The 22,031-nt window shown below is 38.5% G+C and overlaps 1 protein-coding gene across 14 annotated transcripts in view; it reads left to right on the top strand.

Annotated features, from left to right (window-relative positions):
- The window catches only part of DISC1 (DISC1 scaffold protein), a 197,563-nt gene that overhangs the window by 139,963 nt on the left and 35,569 nt on the right, over window positions 1–22,031 (top strand). For all 14 annotated transcript variants that reach the window (XR_011808282.1, XR_011808283.1, XM_072035781.1 and 11 more), the window contains one exon: window positions 13,489–13,549. Coding sequence is in view for 12 of the 14 variants with exons in the window: in XM_072035781.1 (XP_071891882.1) it covers window positions 13,489–13,549 (61 nt within the window). In the remaining 2 variants the exon portion in view is untranslated. The remainder of the gene's footprint in view (window positions 1–13,488; window positions 13,550–22,031) is intronic.

Here is a 22,031-nt window from a genome sequence, read left to right as displayed (position 1 = left end):
AGGGGTACTTGACTCAAACATCCAAATTCATTTTCCAGTATCTTCTCTTTTATACTTTTGTACCTTGTTCTGCATATACCTCAGTCATTTCTTCCAGGACTTACCAGAAGCTTTAGCGTGCTCTGCTCATACAGATCTATTAGGCAGTTACCAAACAGTCATGTACGTGGTACAAAGAAAAAAATATTAATGATGAAATCTTCCTCTGTGTCACAGATACAGCCATCTCAGTGTATAAAAATGACCATTTTTATGCAGTGAACTGTGAACCCTACCATTCAGTGATTTCTTTTGTGTAATCTGAAATCTTATTATTTGGTTCAAGATTATGTAATTTTTGAAGTTATCTAGCCACTGCTTCAAGTATGTTTCTGCAAAGAGTAATGAGAGAGTAAAATAGACTCTGCAGAGAGTAACAAATGGGTTAGCATTTAGCGAGTAAAATGCCTCCTACCCACAGGATTGAATCTTAAAATCAATCCTCTGGCTTAGCAGAGGTGTATAGCCCATGTAATACATTGAATTTATAGCTTGGTAAGACTGACTTGAATTGACTAGAGGGCTTAGACCAATCAACTGATTTGACCAGATAGTAATACCCTTTGGCTTTTTCTTTTATTTATCTGGGACATCCCTTGGCTTCATCAGAGTTATAGTCCTGACGCAGAATTTTGTTATGATGTGCCTTCTCCTGCTATGTCTGTGTGCTTCTCTTCCAAAAGCTTGATCCAAAGAATGCTGTATGTGATCTCTGAAGTTCATTAGCTACTTGCATAGTTGTGTGTGTGCATGTGCACATGCTGTTTGCCCAAAAGACACATAATCCTACAGTATAGCACTGGGAACAGTAATATGCATTATATTGTTACTGGGAACTTCCTGCCTTAGTTTGTTGTATGCTTCCTCTTGTCATTATTAAACAGATTTTTTTGGCCTGTTGCATGTGGGATTGGTTGTGCTATGTAGTGGTAGTGTTTCTTTCAGTGGTAGAAACTAACTATGCTTATCCTTGTTAACTGCATTTTCATGTAAGAAATATGTTCTATGCTGAACTCCCAGGCCCTCCAAGTTTTCCTCATTCTCACCTGTTCTTTTAATTTGAATGGGGAAGAAAGCGTCTCTGTGGAGTCCTGAGGATTTCCACACCACCTGCAAGTTAATTTTCCCCTGCTTCAGAAGAGGCCAGTATTGCTTATCAGGCATTGGGGTCACTGGGATCAGGCCATACTGGTGTGAGCTGAGGCATTCTGGTGTCTCCCGGAGGCAAAACCAGCCTTCTTCTGAGAGGCTCTTAGCCAGGGCAGGAGAGGATTTCCTAGAATTTTAATCATACCCTTTATGTTTTCAACCAAACTAATGTGCTTTAGAGCTGTGCTAATTGACCTGATGTTCTGGTTTTAGATTCATGGTAGTAACCCTCGGAGCTAATTTACACAATGTGCTTTGAACTGCACTTGGTAATGCAAATATAATGTCCTATTAACAAACTATGAATGGTTCCTACTGGGATTTGTACAATGATTCTGAGCTCATTATTACTGTCATTCAATACTGTGGATGAGTAGAGGAAAAATAATTAAACAAAACAGTACTTTAAATCCCGAAAGGAATATAAAATCAACAAAGTTGAAAACCCAGAAGTCCTAACTTGTGTGTAATATATACACTCTGTGGAAAGGGAGGGGCAGCAGGGGTATGTGTTAAACACTCAGCGTAGCTGCCCAACCTAATTGGATGGAAAAATTGATACCCAGTGAATCATTTATTCCCCCCAAATGATTCCATACTTCTCTGAATTTAAGACTGATAATGTTACATGGAAAATGGTGTAAGAAGTATTTTCTTCTAATCCTCCTTTAAATATAAGTCATCCTCCGAAAGCGTTGCTTGGGGATTTAGCTGTGTGACTCCTGCTGATATCACTGGAAGTTTCACAGCTAAAATGCACAATCACAGCTTTGAAAAGGCTTCTTGCAGTCTAACCCTGTGGAAGTATTGCTGTGTGAGCATTTCTCATTTCCACAGGTTGGCCAGGTGTAAGCAGCAAAATCTGTGAGAGGCCTTGAAGTTGAGAACGCTGTTGCACATTCCTCAACTTCACATAAAGGTACAGGCTGATACACGTCAACTTGCGTTAAACAATGGGCATTCTGGCCCAGCCTTTAAAATACAAGTGGGAAAAAGGAGAAGGAAAAAAAAAAAGAAAAAAGAAAAAGAGAGGTATTCAGCTGTTCAACTGACATATCAGTTAGTCAGCCAAGCAAAGAGACAGCAGCTCAGCTGAGAAAATAGCGTACAGTATGGTGCCCTGTAGCACTTGTCTCTACTCAGACCTGAAGTAAGTGCCCTGGAAAGCAGGCTGTAATGTGCCCATCAGCTGCCAGACCAGCTCAGACCAGCAGAGTTTTCCCTTGGGCTCAGTTCTTCCAGCAATCACTTTCCAACCTGTTCTTCGTTGTGACTGTTTTCCTACTTGACTCCATCCACTTCTCTTTCTGGCACTACTGCCGCTTGGGCAGACTGCCTCTCCTGGACTGCTAGCTGCCCACCAAAGCAGGAAACCCAAATCATCCTCCCCTGTGTTTAGGCTGTGGGACTGATGGAAAATTTCACTCCTGAGGTCTCAAAGCTGTAATAAGGTGTGGTCCAGCTGGTGGCCTATCTACTCAGCCATCTTAGCCATGAAGGAGTGATAAGTAATGTTACCCCTGAAGGGCAACATTCTGAGAGTGGCTTCTGAGAGTGGCCAGCTCAGAAGTGGGAGTTACTACTGCTTTCTCACCTTAGTGAAAAGAGAAGGTTGAGGGCAGAGGCATAAAATCCTCATTTTGCATATTTTGGAGCAGCTTTATAGTACTGCTGTTGCTATGGGTTTGGGGATGTCCTGAAGATTAGGAACCTGACTTTACCACAGTTTGACTTCTAGCTTATCCCTTCAAAACTTCTTCAGAAATTAAAACTTTCCAGATGACACTTGAAAAATAATTCGTGCCATGAAGATTAAGTCAACTAATTCGTACCTAAAGGACATTTGGTATTAGAACGTATTAAACTAAGCTACCATAGGAAGAGTCTACACCAGCCATTGGGAATTTATTTCAAAGTCAACAGAATAACCAGCAAAGTGTCCTCAAACTACTGGCTTGAGAGTCCTTATTTTATTAGACCATTAGAAATTTTCCTTCCTGGCAGTAACTTAAGTACTGCAAGTTTGTTATGTGGACCAAACCAGAAGTGAAATTCCCTGTGATAACAAATGTTTTACACCTTAGGGGAGAGAGGAATTTGAAAGGCAGAGGGGACAAAAAAAAAAAAAAAGGAAGAGAAAAGGGGACACAAACCATGTAGATTCAGGAGTCAGGGAGGAAGACAGCTGGAGATGGTATGACAGACAAAATGTAGAGAAAAATATTGTAGGGAAAATTCAAGAGTTAGCTCTGGTTAGCTCCACCAGAATTGGCTGTTTTCATTAGAAAAAAAAAATATATATAAAATAAGCTGCTGTATTAAAGCATTGTGCTGCTTTGAAGAATGAATCCACTCATCCTACTTATAACGTAGCAATGTTGAGACTCCATGTGAAGGGCAAGGTCTTTAATTCCCTTCCTTTATGGCCATTACTCCGAGGTCTTACAGTTTAATTCAAGTAGAAGACTTTCTATCAATGCTGAAACTGTTCACTTCTATTGAGAAATACATTCTCAACTTGTAATAGGGCTGCTTTTTTCATAATCTCTCTAAGCAAAGTATGAATTATGTCCCTTTTTTTGCCCAAAAGGTTATCAGGAAACCCTAATATTTTATAGTTTGTCTGGTTAAGGGGAAGATGCAAATGTATCTGTTGCTCTTGTGACAGAAGAGGGCATCAAGGAAAAAAGATTTAAAATACACAGTAGCATAGGTGGAAATTATGTGGTAATGTGCAATGTGATAGTTTGTTTTTTTCATTGGAATCTTTTGTTACAGTGCATTTGGAAGGGGTATGTGTAACCCATTTGTGAAATGTACTTTATCATCTTTTAGGAAATTTCTTCACTTTAGAGACATTAAAGTGGTCTTTTTCAATAGCACTAGTGTATTAGCGTTTTGTGCTAGAAAGTAAGAAAGCAAATAATGATTTTGTATGCTAAGCATTGTTTTCAAGCCAGATAATTAAATTAATAATCCTGTCTTGAACGCAGTTCAGCGTGCACTTGTATCTGTGAGTGCCCTTTGTGGTGCTTAGGGTTAGCATGGGCACTTAGTGTACATCTATTCTTGTAGCTACATCTGTTTTGCTCAACTGCTGGAATTTTCCCAAATCTCTGTAAATCTCTGGTCCAGCTTTAAAGGTTAGTAGGTGAGAAGCTTTTAAGTGGAGACTGCATGTCTGTGGTCAAAAGCATCGTGTTTACTTGGTATGTCAAGTGAGTCTAAATATTACTGATGAGCTTCATGAAGCCTGTGAGCAGGTTGCGTCGTGTGAGGAGGAGGAGGTCAAGACAAAGATTATTAGGGATTAAGAAAGACAGTGTATTAAGTTCATCTGCTTTAGTCCTCCTGCCTGGAATGAGTGCAGAACAGGCTCTGCTGAGCAGCTCCACAATTTTTTCTTCTTTGGAAGCCCTGCAGTCGCAATGCAGCAAACATGCCTGTTACAGCCAACGGTGGCCAAGTGGTTTACAGAGGGTTTCTGAAAACCGCATTGTATCAGACTATGTGGGACGCTTTCATTTTCTACACTGCTATTCATTGTCAGCTATTTTTCAAAAAAAGAAATTGATGCTTTTCCACAGGTGTTCTGTGGTTTGAAGACCTGTTCTAGCTCCTTGGAGAAAACAGCAGTGCAAAAATGCAAGTTAGTGCTATTTGCAGTTATCATTTGGAAGTGTTGGTACAGGAAGTCTCTGCTTTATTTGATGTCATTTCAAGGTTGTTAAAAATAGCTTGCAATGCTGAATATTCCTTTTTCTCATAGCTACTGCAATATGTATTACTTCTAACCTTCAGTATATACCTTTGAGCTCTACTTTCCTTTCTTTCAAATCATCTGAAGGACTGATGTCTTAGCAGCCATTTGTTCTACTGAAGTGAAGATAAGTGTCATTTTCCATTCTCAGTGGTAACATTGGCCTTTTTTAACACACTTTTTTCTCGCACTTTTCAAAGCACTTATGTCTGTACTCATCTCTCCCTTTCATCTCTTTTAGTAGCCAGATTCTATGGCAGCATTTGGAGTCAAATGTGGGTTTGGTGTGGGTTTGTTTTTCTTTTTTTTTCTTTTGGGCCTGTGCCATTTTGTTGTGGGTTTACTCCATAAAGAAGTTTTAGACAACTTCTGCATTAAATAATTATATTTGTTGCCGTATAAAATACGTTTTATCTTCTGGCTGAAGGCTGTCTCTGTGTGGGTGCCTGGATTCTTAGTGGATTGTATAGCCTGACTAGCTATACTTGTTGAGCTGGTGAAAAGCTAATCAGTAACATTAAGACTAGCAGGAGATTTTGCAGAGCCCTTTTATTTTGGAAGAGTTTCTGGAGGGGTTAGAATGGTTGAAAGAAATCTTGGACTGTGTTTCCTTTGTGACCTTAAATTAAAAGGCGAAGTGGGTTACTCATTTAATATAATTTTTGGTTGTAATTCAGGGACTAAAATATTAGGTGTAGGACTAAATATGTGAAAGTTCAGCAAAACAACCACTGTGAGAAGAACTTAAAACAGCTACTGTATGTTTTAGAAGTCTTGACATTACTGAACTGCTGTGGCATACATCTGACGGTCTACTCGATCATCCCTAGTAGCAATGAGATAATAATGGGCCAGTAATTGAATTGAGATTTCACTTGTCTTATAGTTTGTCTCCTCAGCCAAAAAAAAAAAAAAAAAAAGGTTAAATTGTTCCTTCTTTTCATGATATAGGTATTAGGTGTTCTCAGTTATTGGCAGGGAGCTTAGCCTCTGAATATAGCTTATGTTCTCTGTTGTTTGTCTTGGATAGCTATATAAATGGCTCATTCTGGGTCTTTTTGTTTTATATAACTGTGTTAAAATAAATCTTACTTTCAGGAAAAAACTTGTGGTAATTCAAGTAACAAGTTTGAACTCTTTTAGTGCCTTCATACATGTCGAGTCTGGCTGTCTTGTTAGCTTGTGTAATGGTTTCCAGATGATCTCTTGTGACTGCTGACAATCCACAGAGAGCAAACTGGACACATGGCTCTCCTTGATGCTCAGGCTCTGCTTTGTGAGGAGAAATGAGAAAAAAGAAAGAGGTTTTTTTTTGTGTTTTTTTTTTTTTTTTTGAGGAGGGGGGGAATCTGAACAGATGGTCAACAGAGGAATGAAAACGGGTAAGGGAAAATACAAAGAAAATATAGGCAGATTGCTCTCCCTCCCCCTGCCCTCTGCTTCATTTCTCCCCCAGTGCTTAGTGAAGAACAGAAGGGAAATAGGAATGAAAAGTGAAGGGAAATTTTCCTTATGGCTTTTGGAAAGATACTTCCTATGCTAAGGGATGTTGATAAATGATTGTATAATGGTCCTATCGGTGTGATGAGTTGGAAGAGTAAAACTCAAACCTTGCCTCTTCTGTAGGAGAAGTGAAGAGCCTCAGTTGCCTGAGCACGTTTGCAGCGGGGATCTCCAGCTTCCCAAAGTGGTGCCCTGCAGTCATGCTGTCGCTGAAAAATGCACGTGGTTCCACTTCTCAACTAATTTTAAGTAATGTAAAACCTATCCATAATGAAGAAGGCCTTTCTAGGAAATGTTGGCTTATGTCAGAAACTCAAAGCAGAGAGATGCCTGGACGCAGGGCTCAGTTCGGGCTTCCCAGAAGCGAGGACGTTGCCATTCAGTGCCACGTGCGTGGAAAGGCAGGAGCATTTTTCTCCAAGTTTGCAGCCAGTTTAACGCTCCCTTCAGTGCACACCAAATGCAACGTTCATAGCTTTTAAGTTGTGTGTGGAAAAGTGTCCACACCTGTGGTTAGGGGCTCTGTTCCCGGCCTGTGATTACCGAGAGGTGGTACGTGCAGGAGGGGACTAAGTTGGGAGGCCTGGAGGCTGGACGGGTGGGTGGTCTTGCATTATCGCTGTGTGACCCTGGGCCTTAATCTCCTTCCCCGCACTTTTTATAGCCTCTTAAAGTATCAAGGTAATTGTCATGTAACTTCAGTGCTCTGGTCACTGCCGATTCAGTATTTCACCTACAGTCCCTTTAATTTGAAGGCTTTGCTTGCTTTGAGATTGAATAATAAAACAATTCTTTAATTTTTTTTTTTTTTTTTTGACAGTAGAGCATTTAGAGTATTTACTGAAAGTATTTAGAAGGTAATTTGCCTTTCCCCTGCTGCTCTCTCCCACATGTAGCACAGGAGGAACCTCTGTGTCTGGCTCAGTAGATTTTACAGAAATCTGAAAGAAGCTTAGCATCCATATGAAGCTATGGTAATTCCCTTCAATTTAGGCAATTTAATCATCACAGAACTGGAAGGGTCACCTGTCTCTTTGGATGAAAAGTGCCACATACAAGGCAGAAGGTTTAGGAGGTAAATTCTAGGAATGTCTGGTTTTCAAATGTGCCTTTTTATGAGGCACAGCTTCCCCCCTCCTCTTTTCAGCTCTGCAAACCTTTGATGCCTCACCCAGAAAGATAGAAATACAAGTTGTTACAGGCAGAGTTGCTATCATCTCCTGTCATTTCTCTTTATAAGATCTAGTGTGTGTTTTTTTTTTAACTTTATTTATTTCTTTGTCAAACTTCAGTTCATGCTGAGTTTTTCTGTGCCTTACATCTGACCTGACATACAGCCTGAGGGCAGGATGTGGCCTCCCTGCTCAAGTCAGTAATTTCTACTTACTGTATATGTTTAGCTGCAATTTTTCACATCAAAGTCAAGGTATCAACTTAACTCATTGCAGGCTCAGATTCATTAAGTTGCATCAAGGCTACAAATTAAGCTAGCTATAAATAATATGAGAGCCTTGTATGCAGAGAGACAAGCAGATGGAGATCCTTCTCTGAAAAACCAAAGAGCGTGTTCGTTGCCTGTTTCTGCTACATGTGAATGAAACACTGCCATCTCTCCAAATGAGCTGGTACTTAGCCTTTCTGGGGTCTCCCAAAGAGAGAAGGCTGGGTTGTCTTGGGTACTGCAGTGTCCACCCACTCCAGACATGTCTAGAGGTTAGACTGTTCTGTTCAGGATGTACCTACGTGTTTTAGAAAACATTAACAGCAGACCTGCTGTATCATCAACCCCACGAGAAACATCCTAAGGAAAAGGGATTCACTTTGTTCTTTTCTTCTTTTCCTATTTCAGTGCAGCACAAGTGGGAAAAAGCTGTGCTGTCCTGTGCTCTGCCAATTTTGCATTTCATTATTACTTTTCATGTATTTTTATTGCTTCTCAATCTTTGTAAAAATATGAGGGTATGAAATGGAAGCTGGCAGTATACTGTAGGGTTTTTAAGGTCAGCGATCAAAGTATTGTAAAAAAGTGATACTCAAGCTGGATCCTCTAATAGGTTATTCCTATATATTGGAAGAGTTGCCCTACTGTATCAGAGGAGTTGACCATCTGGTGCTGGAAAGGCACCTGAAGATGATGCTGGAAATTTTCATATGGGCAAGATGCAACATACTGCATCCATCATTGTTGTGAAGGCAGTGGAGTGGCATTTGAGAATAGGTCGCTAAAAGCCCTCTGTCCTCTTGTGGTATGGGATTATGATAAATCAACGTTACCTTCAACTCCATCAATACCAGGTTATGTCTTTACTTGTGGGGCTTTAACATCATAGGTGCTGAGCGCCTTTTTTTTTGTCTTCACAACTCACCTTCTTATTTGTGGAACGGCCAAACCATTTAGACTACTCCAAAATTTTGACCACCTCGTCTCCAGTGGCAGTAATTTCCCTAGGCTAATTTTGTGCTGTTCTATAATGATATTTAAAGGATTAGCAGATTCCTTAAAACAAAACACAGTCACTTGAAGAGACAGGTAGTAACTACATATCTCAATATTTATTTTGTTACTGAAAAATAATCAGTGAACCAGAATAGAATTTGGGTTATTGAGTTGACCCAGAATAACAGCTCTTTTGGAGTATTTTCACGTCTTTATTGAACCACCTATTTTCCTCTCTTTAATTCTGGCCTTTTTTGTTCTTTTTGAGTTCCCTGGGAATAACGCACTGGAGAGAGGCAGTTGTTCTTTATTCAAAGCTTGTTCTTTGGGTTTTTCCCATGTCTGTCTGCAAGTTGCAAAATTCCTTACTATTCTGTAATCCAAAATCTTGTTACTGTGGCTTGATAAATCATCTTGACATGCAGTTGAGCAGCTAACATGTCTTCTCTGAAGTTTGACTGGCTTTTCAAGTTAACCTTTAAATATATTGAAGCTTTTCCACAGTTTTTCAGACCAAAACTTCACACATTAATATGGCACATATTCCACTACAGAAAAGATCAGATGGTTTCAACTGATCATGTTCTGCTTTTGCATTCCTCTTAGCATTAGTAATCATTTATACACTTCAAAGATAGAATAATGACAGGACATCTGTCAACCTTGTTTGCAACTAATTCTGCCCTCAGTATTTACTGCAGCTGGATCACTGCATGTCCTTGCAGTTAATTTTATTTTTTATATCATTCTAAAGAGCCAAATCTCATCCCGCTTCCTTAAGCTGGGCAAAAATCACATTGAAGTCAGTGGGAGTTTCGCTTTGCCTGACTAATGAAGTACTTGAGAAGGAAAGTAATGCTTGGGGAAAGGAGAGGCTAATTGAATTGGCTTCGGGCTTGTCATGCAGGCAGGCAGGCAATGTGTGGCAGTTCTTTTTCTGCTGGGTCTAGGTCTGCTGGCAGCTGTTGCAGCTCTTCGAACCTTTAATGTGTCAAAATGTGTCACCATTCACTAACAAAAAAAAAAAAAAGGAAAAAAGAAAAAAAAAAGTCCAATAGTCTGATGGAATATTAAAGACCTGTAGGGTAGCACTTAAAATGGCTATGATATTGAGTATGGTATTGAGGCACTTACTTCAGTTTTAAGAACCTTCTCTTCTGAGGTGCCAAGCAGCCACATCTGGAATTTCCACTGGGTTCAAGGTGTATCAAGTCAGATACTCATTTCTTGAAAATTTTGGAAAATATTGATGATGGAATCTAAAGCAGATGTAATGGTCTTTGAAAGCTCACTTAGTGAGAGCCAAGATTGGGGATAAAAATAATTATATAGTTTCACATGTAGGCTCAAATAATACTGATAATTAAGAGAAGTAACATTACCCCTGGGGTGCTGTTTTCAGATGAGAAACACACGTGATATTTTGAAAGACTATGTAAGTTAATTATTGTAAGATGTTTATGCAGCTTTAAAAATGGTAGATTTGCACTCTGTAACAACTAAAAGGCTACCACAGGAGCTCACTGCTGCCTCTCAGCCCCATCGCACCAGGACTGATCCTAAGACTGGGCTTTGCTGCTGCAGGAAGGATGTAACACGAGAGAGAAATGCTGAATCACTTTTCTTCAATTAAGGCTTCACAAGAAAAGTATATTTTTAACCTTAGCAAATACCCTGGTGCCTGATCTTCCATGGGTATTTATATGTTTTTATTCTAATAACTCCCCTTAAGGCCAATATGAGCTAAGCATGTAAATCCCTGGAGAACTGATGAAAAAAAAAAGCAATCTCATTCACTTAAATATAAAAATAAACCATTTGGCATGTTTATATAGAAAAGAGTCTCATAAATTATTACTACTTTTTTTGTGTGTCTGTCATCTAGTACTTTCCTAGCTAGATTTAAGGCATGCATGGCTCCCAGTTTGCACTTTGTGTGCTTTGAAGTGATGGTGAACAGATTCATTAAGCTAGAACAAAAAACCTGCTAATTTGTTGCTTGTCTTCTATTTCAAATGGATGATCTAAAAGGCTGAAAGTATTTGTGTATTTGTTGCGGTGCTGCTTGCAATTTGTTACGACGGAAGCAACCCCCACCGAATTTTTAAGCAGTATTTTCCTTCAAGCAAAATCTCCAGGTCACAGCTCTTTCAATTACATGCACAAGAAGGCAAGGAGACAAAGCTAGTCTGGATAGCTTTCTCTTTTAGCAGCAAAGTTTGCATTTCTTTTAATGTAGTTAAAACATTTGACGGGAGGGAGTGTGGTTTAGTGATGTGAGGTGATTTCCAAATGAGTGTTAGCTTTTTACTGACCTACTTTCGACTGGCGGTGTATTCTTGTCCATTACTTTTTGTCATTGAATAATGCTGATATATTAAGCTGCGTGCTTCAAGGGCATTGTAAAATTGCATGTAGGGGCAGGACTGAACTGTGAAAGTGCGAATTACTCTATCAGATCATACCCAATTAAAAAGTGACAAGCACAGCAGGAGAAATTGAAAGCAAGGTTTATCTTTCATGTAACATAAGAAGTCACTATATCGGTTAGAAACAAAGTGAGTGTGAAACAGATTCTCCACCTCTTCTCATCCCTCTCCGAAAATTATTAATATCTGCTGACTTTATTATTGGAACGAATAAGCCCCTGAATTGTAACAGCTCATGTTCAAGGATATTACGACAATGGCAAGAGAATGGGAAGTACAGAAGCCACATACCTTGAAGCTATCTGTTATCAAAGTGTGTGCTGAACCTCAGGTCAACACATTGCAAATTGACAGATAGGGAGTTTTGAAAAGCTGGTTGTAGTTTATATAAAACTGTAGCGTGTCATTAAAAGAAGACTTGCAGGCTCTCTGCACTTCCACAGGAAACACGGGAATAAAAGGATGGTAATGAAAGCAAGAACTTCTACTGAGCCCTGTACTTGTTAGAAAAGTCTGCTACAAGATAAGGGAACTTGTTTAGTTTCCAGCGCCATTGCAAAAATCCTCATATAACCTTTTGCTTAACGTTTGCCAGCACTCCTCTAATGGTGAGATAGATCTGTGAATGTAGAAACGAATTCAGTTGTCTATATACAGTATAATCTTCCATAATCCTGCTGGCTCAAGGTGTTGTGTTGCAAAACATGTTCTGACAGTGATTCTGGATTAATGATACCATGGATGACACTGTGATGCTTTAATAGAGAATTAGGGTGTGTGTGTGTATATATGTGTGTATATATATATATATATATAAAATCTGATAACCTCTCACTTTAAACAAGCAAACAAACAAACAAAAAAACATGAATCAGCTTCATGAAATATGTCCCATGTTTGCTATTGAGGTGCAGACTGCTTCAGCTATATGTGACTTCTGTCTGACCAGGTGAACACCTTCTTCTGCAGATAGTCTATGTCACAATGACCCTGATGTTTGCTGCAAATGGTATTGCCTGAGTAGGTTTGTGCAACTTTAGAACAACTGACCTGTTTAACACCAAGTGTTCAAACTAGACATTAGTGTGTGAAATTCTATGTTATGGGGGGAAAAAATGAAAAAAAAAAAAAAGAGAGAAAAAGAGAGAGAGGGAAAGTGATAAATACATGCAGCACTTGATTTATGTTAGCTCAACCTGGAAGCATTGTATTGTACGGGAAATGGGAGGAGGAGATGGATGGGTAAATTCAGAGAGTAGATGATCCACGCAGCAAGCTTTGCCTGTAGAAACAGCTATACTGTTTATAGTACTGTTTATAATGTGTCTTCACATAAACCAAACATAGAATTGATGTGCAGCGAGTTAAGGGTTTCAAAATGACTAACCAATTAACAGTCCTACTAGACTTGGAGCAGCTGCCAGGTAAAGATGATGATGATAATAATGTGATGATCCACGAAGAGCCTCCATTTTCCTAGAGGGGATTTGCTTTTTCCCCCATTCATACCCAGGGTGGAGTACCAAGGACCTACATAGCCTTGTTATTTTGTGTTACCTTGAGTAAGTAATTCATTGGAGCTTGTTCTCAGTGAAGAAGTTGTAGGGACTCGTGTGTGGAGATGATACCTAGGTCCTAAGTTGTTTGTTTGGTTGGTTTTTACATTATAAAAAGCTTTTTACGTTATAAAAAGCTTGTGTGGTCAATAAAAAGCTTTGCATACCACATTTTCAGTTCTGATGGAATCAATTTGATAAAGGTTTCATAGGATTTTAAAGGACTCTTGCTCAGGGATTGATGAATTAGGCTTGCCTACTTCTCCTGAAGGTAAAGATGAAGATCTAGCTGTGTTGTGTGGGGTTTTTGGTTTGTTTTGACAAGATACATTCTATGATACGTGCCTTCATTAGTCTCACCATTTTTCTGGTGCAACTGAGTGGTTAATTTAGTGATGCTTTGATCAGCAGATATATTAATTTAGTACACATACAATACAATAGACTTTCAAGAAAAAAGGGGGAAGACATACTGTAATTTAATTGTGGAAAGATTATTGGAATTCTCATTTTCAACTGATGTGTATAAAAATATGTAGGTAAGAGATGAGTTGGTTTAAACAATAAAAACTATTCAGTTATACCATTACCTAATTGTTGAATTTTGTCTTGCAGTGACCAGTGTAAAAGAAAATGCTGAAAAGTATATGGAGATGCTGGAAGATAAACTACATAGGTAAGAACAATATCATGGAAACCTCTGAAATATTAAAAATGTTTCTTAATGCATCATTGACATACATAAAAGTGTTAGGGAATGTTTTTGAACTTGTGTTAGAATAATACCAGAATTGTTCAAGGTTGGAAATCCCCAAAATGTTCTTTTTATGACCTCTGTTCTTCGCCACGTTCAGGCGCTTTGCCAGCAGCCTGCCAATGGATGCAGGTAAAAGAAATAAGTAGTGTGTGGGGGATTCTCCAGTACACAGGACTGCTCTTGAGCAGGGCTGGTACAGCCAGAGACAAGGGAGTGTGCATGCAGTTGATGCACATCGCTCCAACTCTGCCTGCAGGTGCTGTGATATGTGGTGTGAACCACTGAACATCCAGAAGTTGTGGAGTACTGGGGATGCTGCAGCTGATTGAAAAGGCACTCCTCTGTTCCTATGCAGAATTGAGCTCTGAGCCAGAGTCCCTTGCTGTAATTCTGGGCGTCCTTAACAAGTAATGACCCTTTATATAACAGTTTTGAAAGAATGCTATTTTGGGGAATTAGAAAGCAAATGGAAACCAAGACAACAATGGAGATATTTTGGGAACTGAATCCTAATGCAGAATACACTTATATTTATGGTTGTGTTGTTTTTTTAAAGGAATGCTAGCATTTATATTTCTTCCTCTTGCTGTGTGAAGCGGGCTCTAGACTAGTCCACAAGGTTTAGGCTGCTCCTTGAAGGATTGTTAGTAAATGTTGCACTGCTGTTGTGATAGAAAAAATGGACTTTGTCTCCCACAAGTATTTATACTTTCATAGGCTGTATTTGGAGTTTATGCCTTAATAAAAATGCAACCCCCCCCCCAAATTAATGCCATTCCTATTTCTGTCTTTGAGCAGGTATAATTAATAATCTGTTTGCCTTCATTTTCTTCATTTTGTTGTTGCATTGGTAGAAATGTTTCCAGATTTTAAAAGTTGCTCACTCACATTGTTGAATATAGAGGTATTTATTTTGCATAACTTTCATACCTTAAACTAAGTCTGAGCTGAGTGAAAAATTATGCAAGTGGACTTCAGAGATCAAGCTGTGTCTGTCTTGCCTACCCCCCATAACTTTGATACTTCATAACTGATTTCAGAACTCTGATTTCAACTTAGCTAGAGAAGTCTCAAATACTTAAGTTTAACACAAGTCTTAAGAGCCTCCTGTGGGTTGTTTTTTTTTTTAAAAAAAAAAGGGGGGGGGAACGGGGGAGGGCAAAAAAAAAAACAACACCCTAGTCTTTATTAAAAAATAAACCAAAGTATAGCAACATATATTGATGCTTCTAGCCTGTGAGAACTCAAATGATATATCAGGCTCCTAGAATGACATAAATCTCTCTTTAATGTTAAATACTTGGAGAAGCTGTGCAGACTTCTTTTTTTTCTGCTTTCAGAGAATTCATCAGATAGCTTTGCAGTAGTGGTTTGTTTTTAGTTGTTAACATCTGTTTATATAACATTTGGGTTGTCTGGAAACTGGAATTTTCTTTACAGCATCCATACTTTAACTTGTAATACAATTTTAGGTGTCTTGATAAGTGTTTATGAGCTTTCAGCGTGCTTTTTCCCCTATTCCTAGCATTTGTGGATGAAAATCTGATACTGAACTGTTGGTATTCATCTTGCTTCTGTGAGGAGTATTATTTCAGGGCAAGGATTAAAAGCTAAAACCCTTTCTTGACACACTGCTTTGCATTTTGGAAGCTAGTACATTTTGTTATGGACAGCAGTTGACCATTTCAAACCTTACTTTGCAGATCTAAGAGTTTTAAAGTGTTGTAAATTTATTTATTTATTTAATTATTTAATACAAGGATTGCCTTCCTTAGCACCATACAAGCCTGAGCCTGTTTCAGTCTAGGTTTTCTATTACAAGGCTGCAGGCTTCAAAGTTGTGCTGTTGAGAGATGAGTGTCCTCCCCAGCCTTTGCTGGGGACACAAATACATGAAGTCCAAGTGCTGTGTGTGTCAGTGCAGCTGTAAATGCAGTTTTAATATTCACTTCAGAGCTTGCCATCAGCTTCTCTGTCCTAACTGGCCACCTGGATGCTCCAACCCTCCAGACTGTTGTGGTAGTGCCAAACTTCTGAAATTTCCCTTCCTAATAATGATAATAATAATAATCCAACAGTGTTGGCCAAGCCCCCAGACAGGGAAGATTCAGTCCTGAACCAGTCACAGTTTTTCAGTATGTAAAAATGGTGCTATTCTAAAAATAGTTAATCTCATGTAATTAAGGGCTAAGAATTTCTTTATGTATTGGTGGGAAGAGAAAATGTATGGCGTTTTTACCAGAAAGCAGGATACTACATCTTTAAAATAGTTTTATATTTATGCAAATTAAGTGGTTATAGTTACTTTTTTTAAAGGTTATTTGGGCTCTAAATAATTAATTCCACCTGCTGTATAGCGTGAGTAAGCAAAAGAAGTAAACATAAGCCCAAGAGGCTTTTTTCCCCCTACTTAGCAAAGTTACTTGAGAGACTGTTTCTCTTTTTTGGTCTTTATGTAGGTGCTCATATTACTCCTTAAAAATCATAAGCTAAAGACCTATTCTCTAAGGAAAGTTTAAAGAATATGGTTTAAGATTGCATTCTTAAGATTGCATTTTACTTCGTCTTCAGAGATGAAATTTACATCTGGCTTATGGATGCACTTTTTTGGTGCCTTTGAGACCAGTAGAGGATAAAGCATGTGCAACAAGAATTCAAATAAACTTTTTAAGTTTTTCTGCAGATGAAACATCACTTCACATCGAAGCAACCTAGATTCAAATTAAGGTATATAGCTTCAAAACAAGGTAGAGCTCTTAGTAATGTGTTTTTTTTTGTTTTTTGTTTTTTGTTTTTTTTGACTGATATTGTAATAAAAGAGAATTAATGAAGAAAATTCAGACCAAAACAACTTTAATGAGTTAAAATAATGAGTAAAAAAAAAAAATCTATCAAAATTATTTATTTATTTTCTCTCTTTTGCTTATTTTCTTAAGGAAAGAGTAGTTTGGAATAAATTCTCATTTTGGTTTTGTTTTCATCTTGTGTTTTCTTTTTTTTGGGATGTGGAGTACCTAGCTTATCCACTGGAGTACATTTCTCTCTCTCTCTCTCTCTTTCTCTCTGAAAAAAACCAAACAAACAAGGAAGAAGTATAGCACTTTTGACTGCAGTCCAAAAATGGGTTTGTTCTCAGATAGTTTAATACAGTGTTAATGATTGATTAAGAACAGTACTCCTTAATAGTCTTGCATTTACAGAAGGAAGAACTTTTTGTCAATGCATTGACGAAAAAGCAAATATATTCAGTATCTAATAATTTCATGTAAAAGAAGCTAACTGCCAATTAGCTACACTGATTTTTTAATATTGTTTTTCCATTTAAAATACGGCTTGCATTCTGAACAATGGACTGACGATTGCTTAGAACAGTATCCTTCAAGAAAAAATAAATAAGTAGCAGGTTTAATAATCCTTCAGGCTGTCTCTTTTCCAATCACCAATATACTTCAAACCTCTCATTGTTATTTTTTATAGTCACTAGCTCTTCTGTAAAATAATGGTATTAATCAAATACCATTGCCATTGCTTCCATGTACCAATGGCACTGCAAATTGCTTTACTTTTTTGCTGTTAAACAAGATAAGTACAGAAGTAGTCAGAGTCAAGACAATGAGACTGTGCTCAGTGAAGACATTTCTATGGGTATATCACATGTAAGAAGTCCTACGTGGACAACTTCTGCCCACCACTAGTGCTGAATGCTCTCCTTGATCAACACTTAAGCACTTAATGAAAGTGGCCACAATTTGCAAAATGTGTGGGGTACTAATAAACACCTCTGAGACCAGTGGAAACTGAGAGTAAGTACCTACTCACATTTGTTTAGGTGCTTAGATGTTGGAATCTAAGTCTCGATTTGGCGTTTGCAGTTACTCACCTGGTTTTGAAGTTATCCATAAAATCACCTGCCTTTTAAATTGGTAAGAAACCTCTGATCTGTATTTCTGTCTGAAAAGTCATCATCTGAGTTATCTGATAGCTTACATATCACAATGAAAGTCATGCTATGTGACCAGTTGTACGTCTGTCACATTTTACATGTGCCCTATGTCTCATTAAATCTCTGTCCTAGCTTCAGTCTATTTCACTTCTATCACAGAGGGGGCTGTGTGAATGCATGTGCATATCAAGATCAATCTCTGTGTGATCTGTATTTGATAGCTGGAGAAACCTCCCAAAACGTGTGGAAGAATGTAGAATTAAAAAAAATATATATCTTTCAGACCATTGCCCTTGCAGAAGCTAGTAAATGTTCCATGGCAAATACGGTTATCTTACAAAGTGCTGTGTAAAAACCAGGAATTCGGTTATATCAACAAAATAGGCAGCAAATGGATTTCTTTCTTTCTTGCCTTTGGAGACACTGCTGATGTTCTAGCAGTAGTAGAGGAAAATACATGTTTTATTTTAATATATATATATATATATATATATTTATGAGCCTTTTATACCAAAGAAAATTAAGTATCATTAGTATTGCAGATCAGCTTCATGAGATATAGGATGAGATAACAATGCTTTATTTTTCATGTGTCCATCTGCTAGATATTTGTAGAAACATATTTGGAATACATTGCCCTTGTGAAATTTATTAGAAACTGATAATCTGTGAAATTTGCTCCCTGGAGCAGATGGAATAAATGTGGCAGAATTGTTGCAAGAGAGTGGCAGCTGAATATTTCTTTTTTATATGCTGTGGATCATTTGACATTTGCTTTAAGAACTTCTTTTAACATACCAAATATTTCTTGGGTGGCATTGCATGTTAATATAAGAGTTATGCCTGAACCATAGCCTGAACAATTAATGATAGATACGCTACGTGATGAAGGGACATCTAACAAGTGAAAAATGCATTTTGTGGGGGAAGGAGGCAGAGAGAAAATGAAACATCAGGAGAAACGAAAGAGCTTGAGACTATTGTTTATCCCTTTGCTGACACTCAAAATCCAAGAGCCAGACCTGCCATGGAAAATTGAACCCTGAGGCAGCAGAAACCCCCGGAGAAGCTGGTTTCATCACTAATTAAATAATTAGGCTTTTAAAGATTTCTCAAGACAGTCACGATTTTCTGCAGTCAGGTGAGGTCCTCATGTCCAAGTGCACACACTCAGAGCCATGTCTGAAGTTCGGCACCGTGCTTTTGAAGAGCAGGCTGTGTATCCAAGCCTACAAGCGCAAGCTCGCAAATATTGAGCATTTTGGTGACAAAACCCCTCTACGGCGGTCTGCAGCCTCTTATCTTCTGCAGGGGTGAGATTTCATCTTGGGCTGTTAGTGTCCTGCATGTCATTGTGCACAAAGTCTGGCAGCTGCTAGAGCAGAGTTGCTGTGCAAAGGCTGCTAGTAAGGCTTTCCAAAAGCTTCCCCCCCTCGTATACACAGCGGCACGAGCGTGTTGGGGAGTGCCAGATGGCCTGCGGTAATTTTGTGTAACCCGTGACCCACCTCAGTTGCACTGAGGGCTGTTTCAGCTGGCAGTAGCATTGTAGCAGTGCATGGATATGACTGAAATGCCATCTTTGCCTACCTTCCCCTAAAGATAAGGCGTTTTGTATGTTGCTTCCAAGAGGACACAGCCCCAGCCCGTGCAGTATCATCGTCTGATCTTATTTTGCTTACCAACAGTTCTGCTGCAGTAGTGTTAAACACAGGTTAGACAAAATGCTGGATACTTCCAGTGACTCATTTAGTCCCTTTCTTCTTCCCAGCTGGTCTAAGTCATACACAGCTGTGAGAACATTAGCTCCGAAATTGGGAGCAAGAGACGCTTTATATGCAGTGATGCATTCCTTTGTATCTCGTGGCCCACATGGTGATGGCTTCTAAATCCCTTATCATAACTGCCTCAGGCTGGAAACAATTTTTTGTACCAGCCGATGTAAAGATGACATTTCTTGAGCTGAGGGAATTTAATGTGATTGTACTCTTCCGCAGGCCTCAAAGATTATCCTGTGGCTTCCATTCATCACAAAACCGTGGCTTTTTAGTTGCTGTTTCTAATTCCCAGATAGGCATCATGAAATTATTTTGGGGGAATAATATTTTTCAGGAATAACTGGTGACAATTACACAAAGGTGTTTTATTGAGCTATTTTCTGTGTTAATCTGCAAGAATGTGGAAATGAAGCTAGTAGGAAATGCCTGCTAGTAAGATGTAATATTGCAGTGATGGTGCTTTGCCATTATTGATTTTTAAATGATACAGCACCTTGTAACTTTGTCAATGTATGTAAAACCTTTTTTTCTTCAATTGATTGTTTTTTGCTATTTGTCCTGGTTTGTTTTCTAATCAGCAGTGTTTGTTTTCATTTTAATGGCTTTTTTCAACTCCTGGGTGCTCAGGACATGCGGTGTAGCAGAGTCATACCCTGCTGTAAGGTGTGCTCATTTGCACACCTTGCAGCTCCCTGTTCACCGAAATGTGAAGGGGATTGTGTGTATTTAGCAAGACTTTCATTCCTGTAAAGGAAATTTGTGGTTTTCTCATGCAGGCAATATTTTTAATGCGTTTGAATGTCAACTACATTGAGCTGCATCTTTCAGACAAGACCTCCAATGTCCTGAGGGTCCCAAACCATAACAGAGCAACTCAGCAGTAATTGCTAACACATCACATTCCAGTTTACTTGAAAATGAATGATCTTACAACAGTCATTTTTGTTGCCTGTTATTCATCTCATTAGTTTAGATACCATGTGTCTTGGGTCTCCTTTATAACACGCTAAGTCTCCAAAATGATTTTGGGAGCAGAGCTGGGTATGAATACTCTCAATAGCACACTGAGGGGACAGGCTCATGGTCTGAGAGCTCAGAGAACATGAAAAGGGCCAGATGTCCGTGTGGATGGATGGTTCTCTGTCATCTGGTTAAATTTCTGTACTGGTCATGTCCGTATGGGATATAAATATGTAATATAATACATATAATATGTAATATATTTATATATTTATATTGTATTTATGATATGGATATATATTTATATAACATTTAATATGTGAGGTTAGTTTCCCAAAATGTTGTTTGCCAATGCCTTTAAGGTGTTGCTTATTCTTATCTACCTGACAAAGTGCTTGTGCATGTCAGTGCAATCACTTGTGTTGCCTCCCTTTGTAACAAAGGACTGTAGGACTAGGCCCTTTGTGGCTATCTTAAGTGTCGAAAATTGGGAACGTGGTTAGATGTTGGTGCCACTGGAAGCGAACATAGTACATACGTTATCAGATTTGCAAAACTGGAAGGAAATTACACACTTCTGTGACATCTGAAGGGATTCTGCCTCAAATCTGTTTTTCTGTTCTTTAAAGTAAAACCATCTTGTTTTAACATATTGTGGTGTTTTGTCATACTGATAGGTTCACAAAAAGCTCTCAGCCACCACCAGCAGCAAAACACTTGTCTGGGTTCAGAAACATTTAAAGAACACTGCAGTGTCACCAAACACACGTAGGGACAATCGAACACTTCTCTTTGGAGAATCAATTCTCCTTGTTCTGAACAATACGATACTCTTTGTTTCAGTCACCTTATTTTTCAGTTTACATGAGAGATGCTGTCATGAAAACAGGGTTATTGTTTCTTAAAGGCTTATGTTTTCCTGATATTCTTTTCCAGCCTGAAAACAGCAACTTATGTCATTGTGCTTACTTGCTGTGGAAAGGTCATAATATCATGAATTGCAGGATTATCACTTCAGCTGTGTAACTGGTAACAAGAACTTAGGAACTCATGAACAAAAATAGCATTTTGAATAGATTTCTGTAGGGGAGGAAGAAATTAGCGAAGATAGTGTACATATGTGGAGTTGCTCCCACTCAGTATTCGGAAACAATATTCAAGCTGCTTTATTACCCCACTGATCTTTTGCATTGGAAGTATTCTGGTGAGGGGAAGTTTGCTCACCCAAAATATTCATGAATAAAAGGAGCTGTGAATATTGAAAAGCAAACAGCTAAGTGTGTTAGCTAATAAATGACAGGTAATTTTTGCTTGCTGTACTAGCCCAGCCTTATTTAGGAGGCTTATTTTATGTCCTTTTTTTTTGGGTAGCTGTGAAAATTTAGTTTACACAATGGTGAATCCAATTAACAAAAAATAAAAACTTATATATCCTTTCTAACTCATTTTTATTCCCTCCTCTACTTTAAGCATTTGTGGGCTCTTTTGTTTGCTGTTCTTGAAGTTAGTATTCTTGGAGAGAGGGCTTTCCAATTCTTTCCCTGGTCTCTATTTATATTTTTCTCTCCCTTTTCCTTCTACTTGTCTCATTTCCGCTTCTAAAAATTTATTCTTACCTTCTTTATTTTGTTTCCAATTTCATTCCTTAGAACTATTGTTGTTGTGTATCTCCTCTCTGTATGTCACTGAGGGCAAAAAAGTATCAGAAAGTAGAAATATA

This window comes from Anas platyrhynchos, chromosome 3 (genome assembly GCF_047663525.1).
Source record: "Anas platyrhynchos isolate ZD024472 breed Pekin duck chromosome 3, IASCAAS_PekinDuck_T2T, whole genome shotgun sequence".
Classification (NCBI taxonomy): domain Eukaryota; kingdom Metazoa; phylum Chordata; class Aves; order Anseriformes; family Anatidae; genus Anas; species Anas platyrhynchos.
This window is presented reverse-complemented; position numbering and strand designations above follow the sequence as displayed.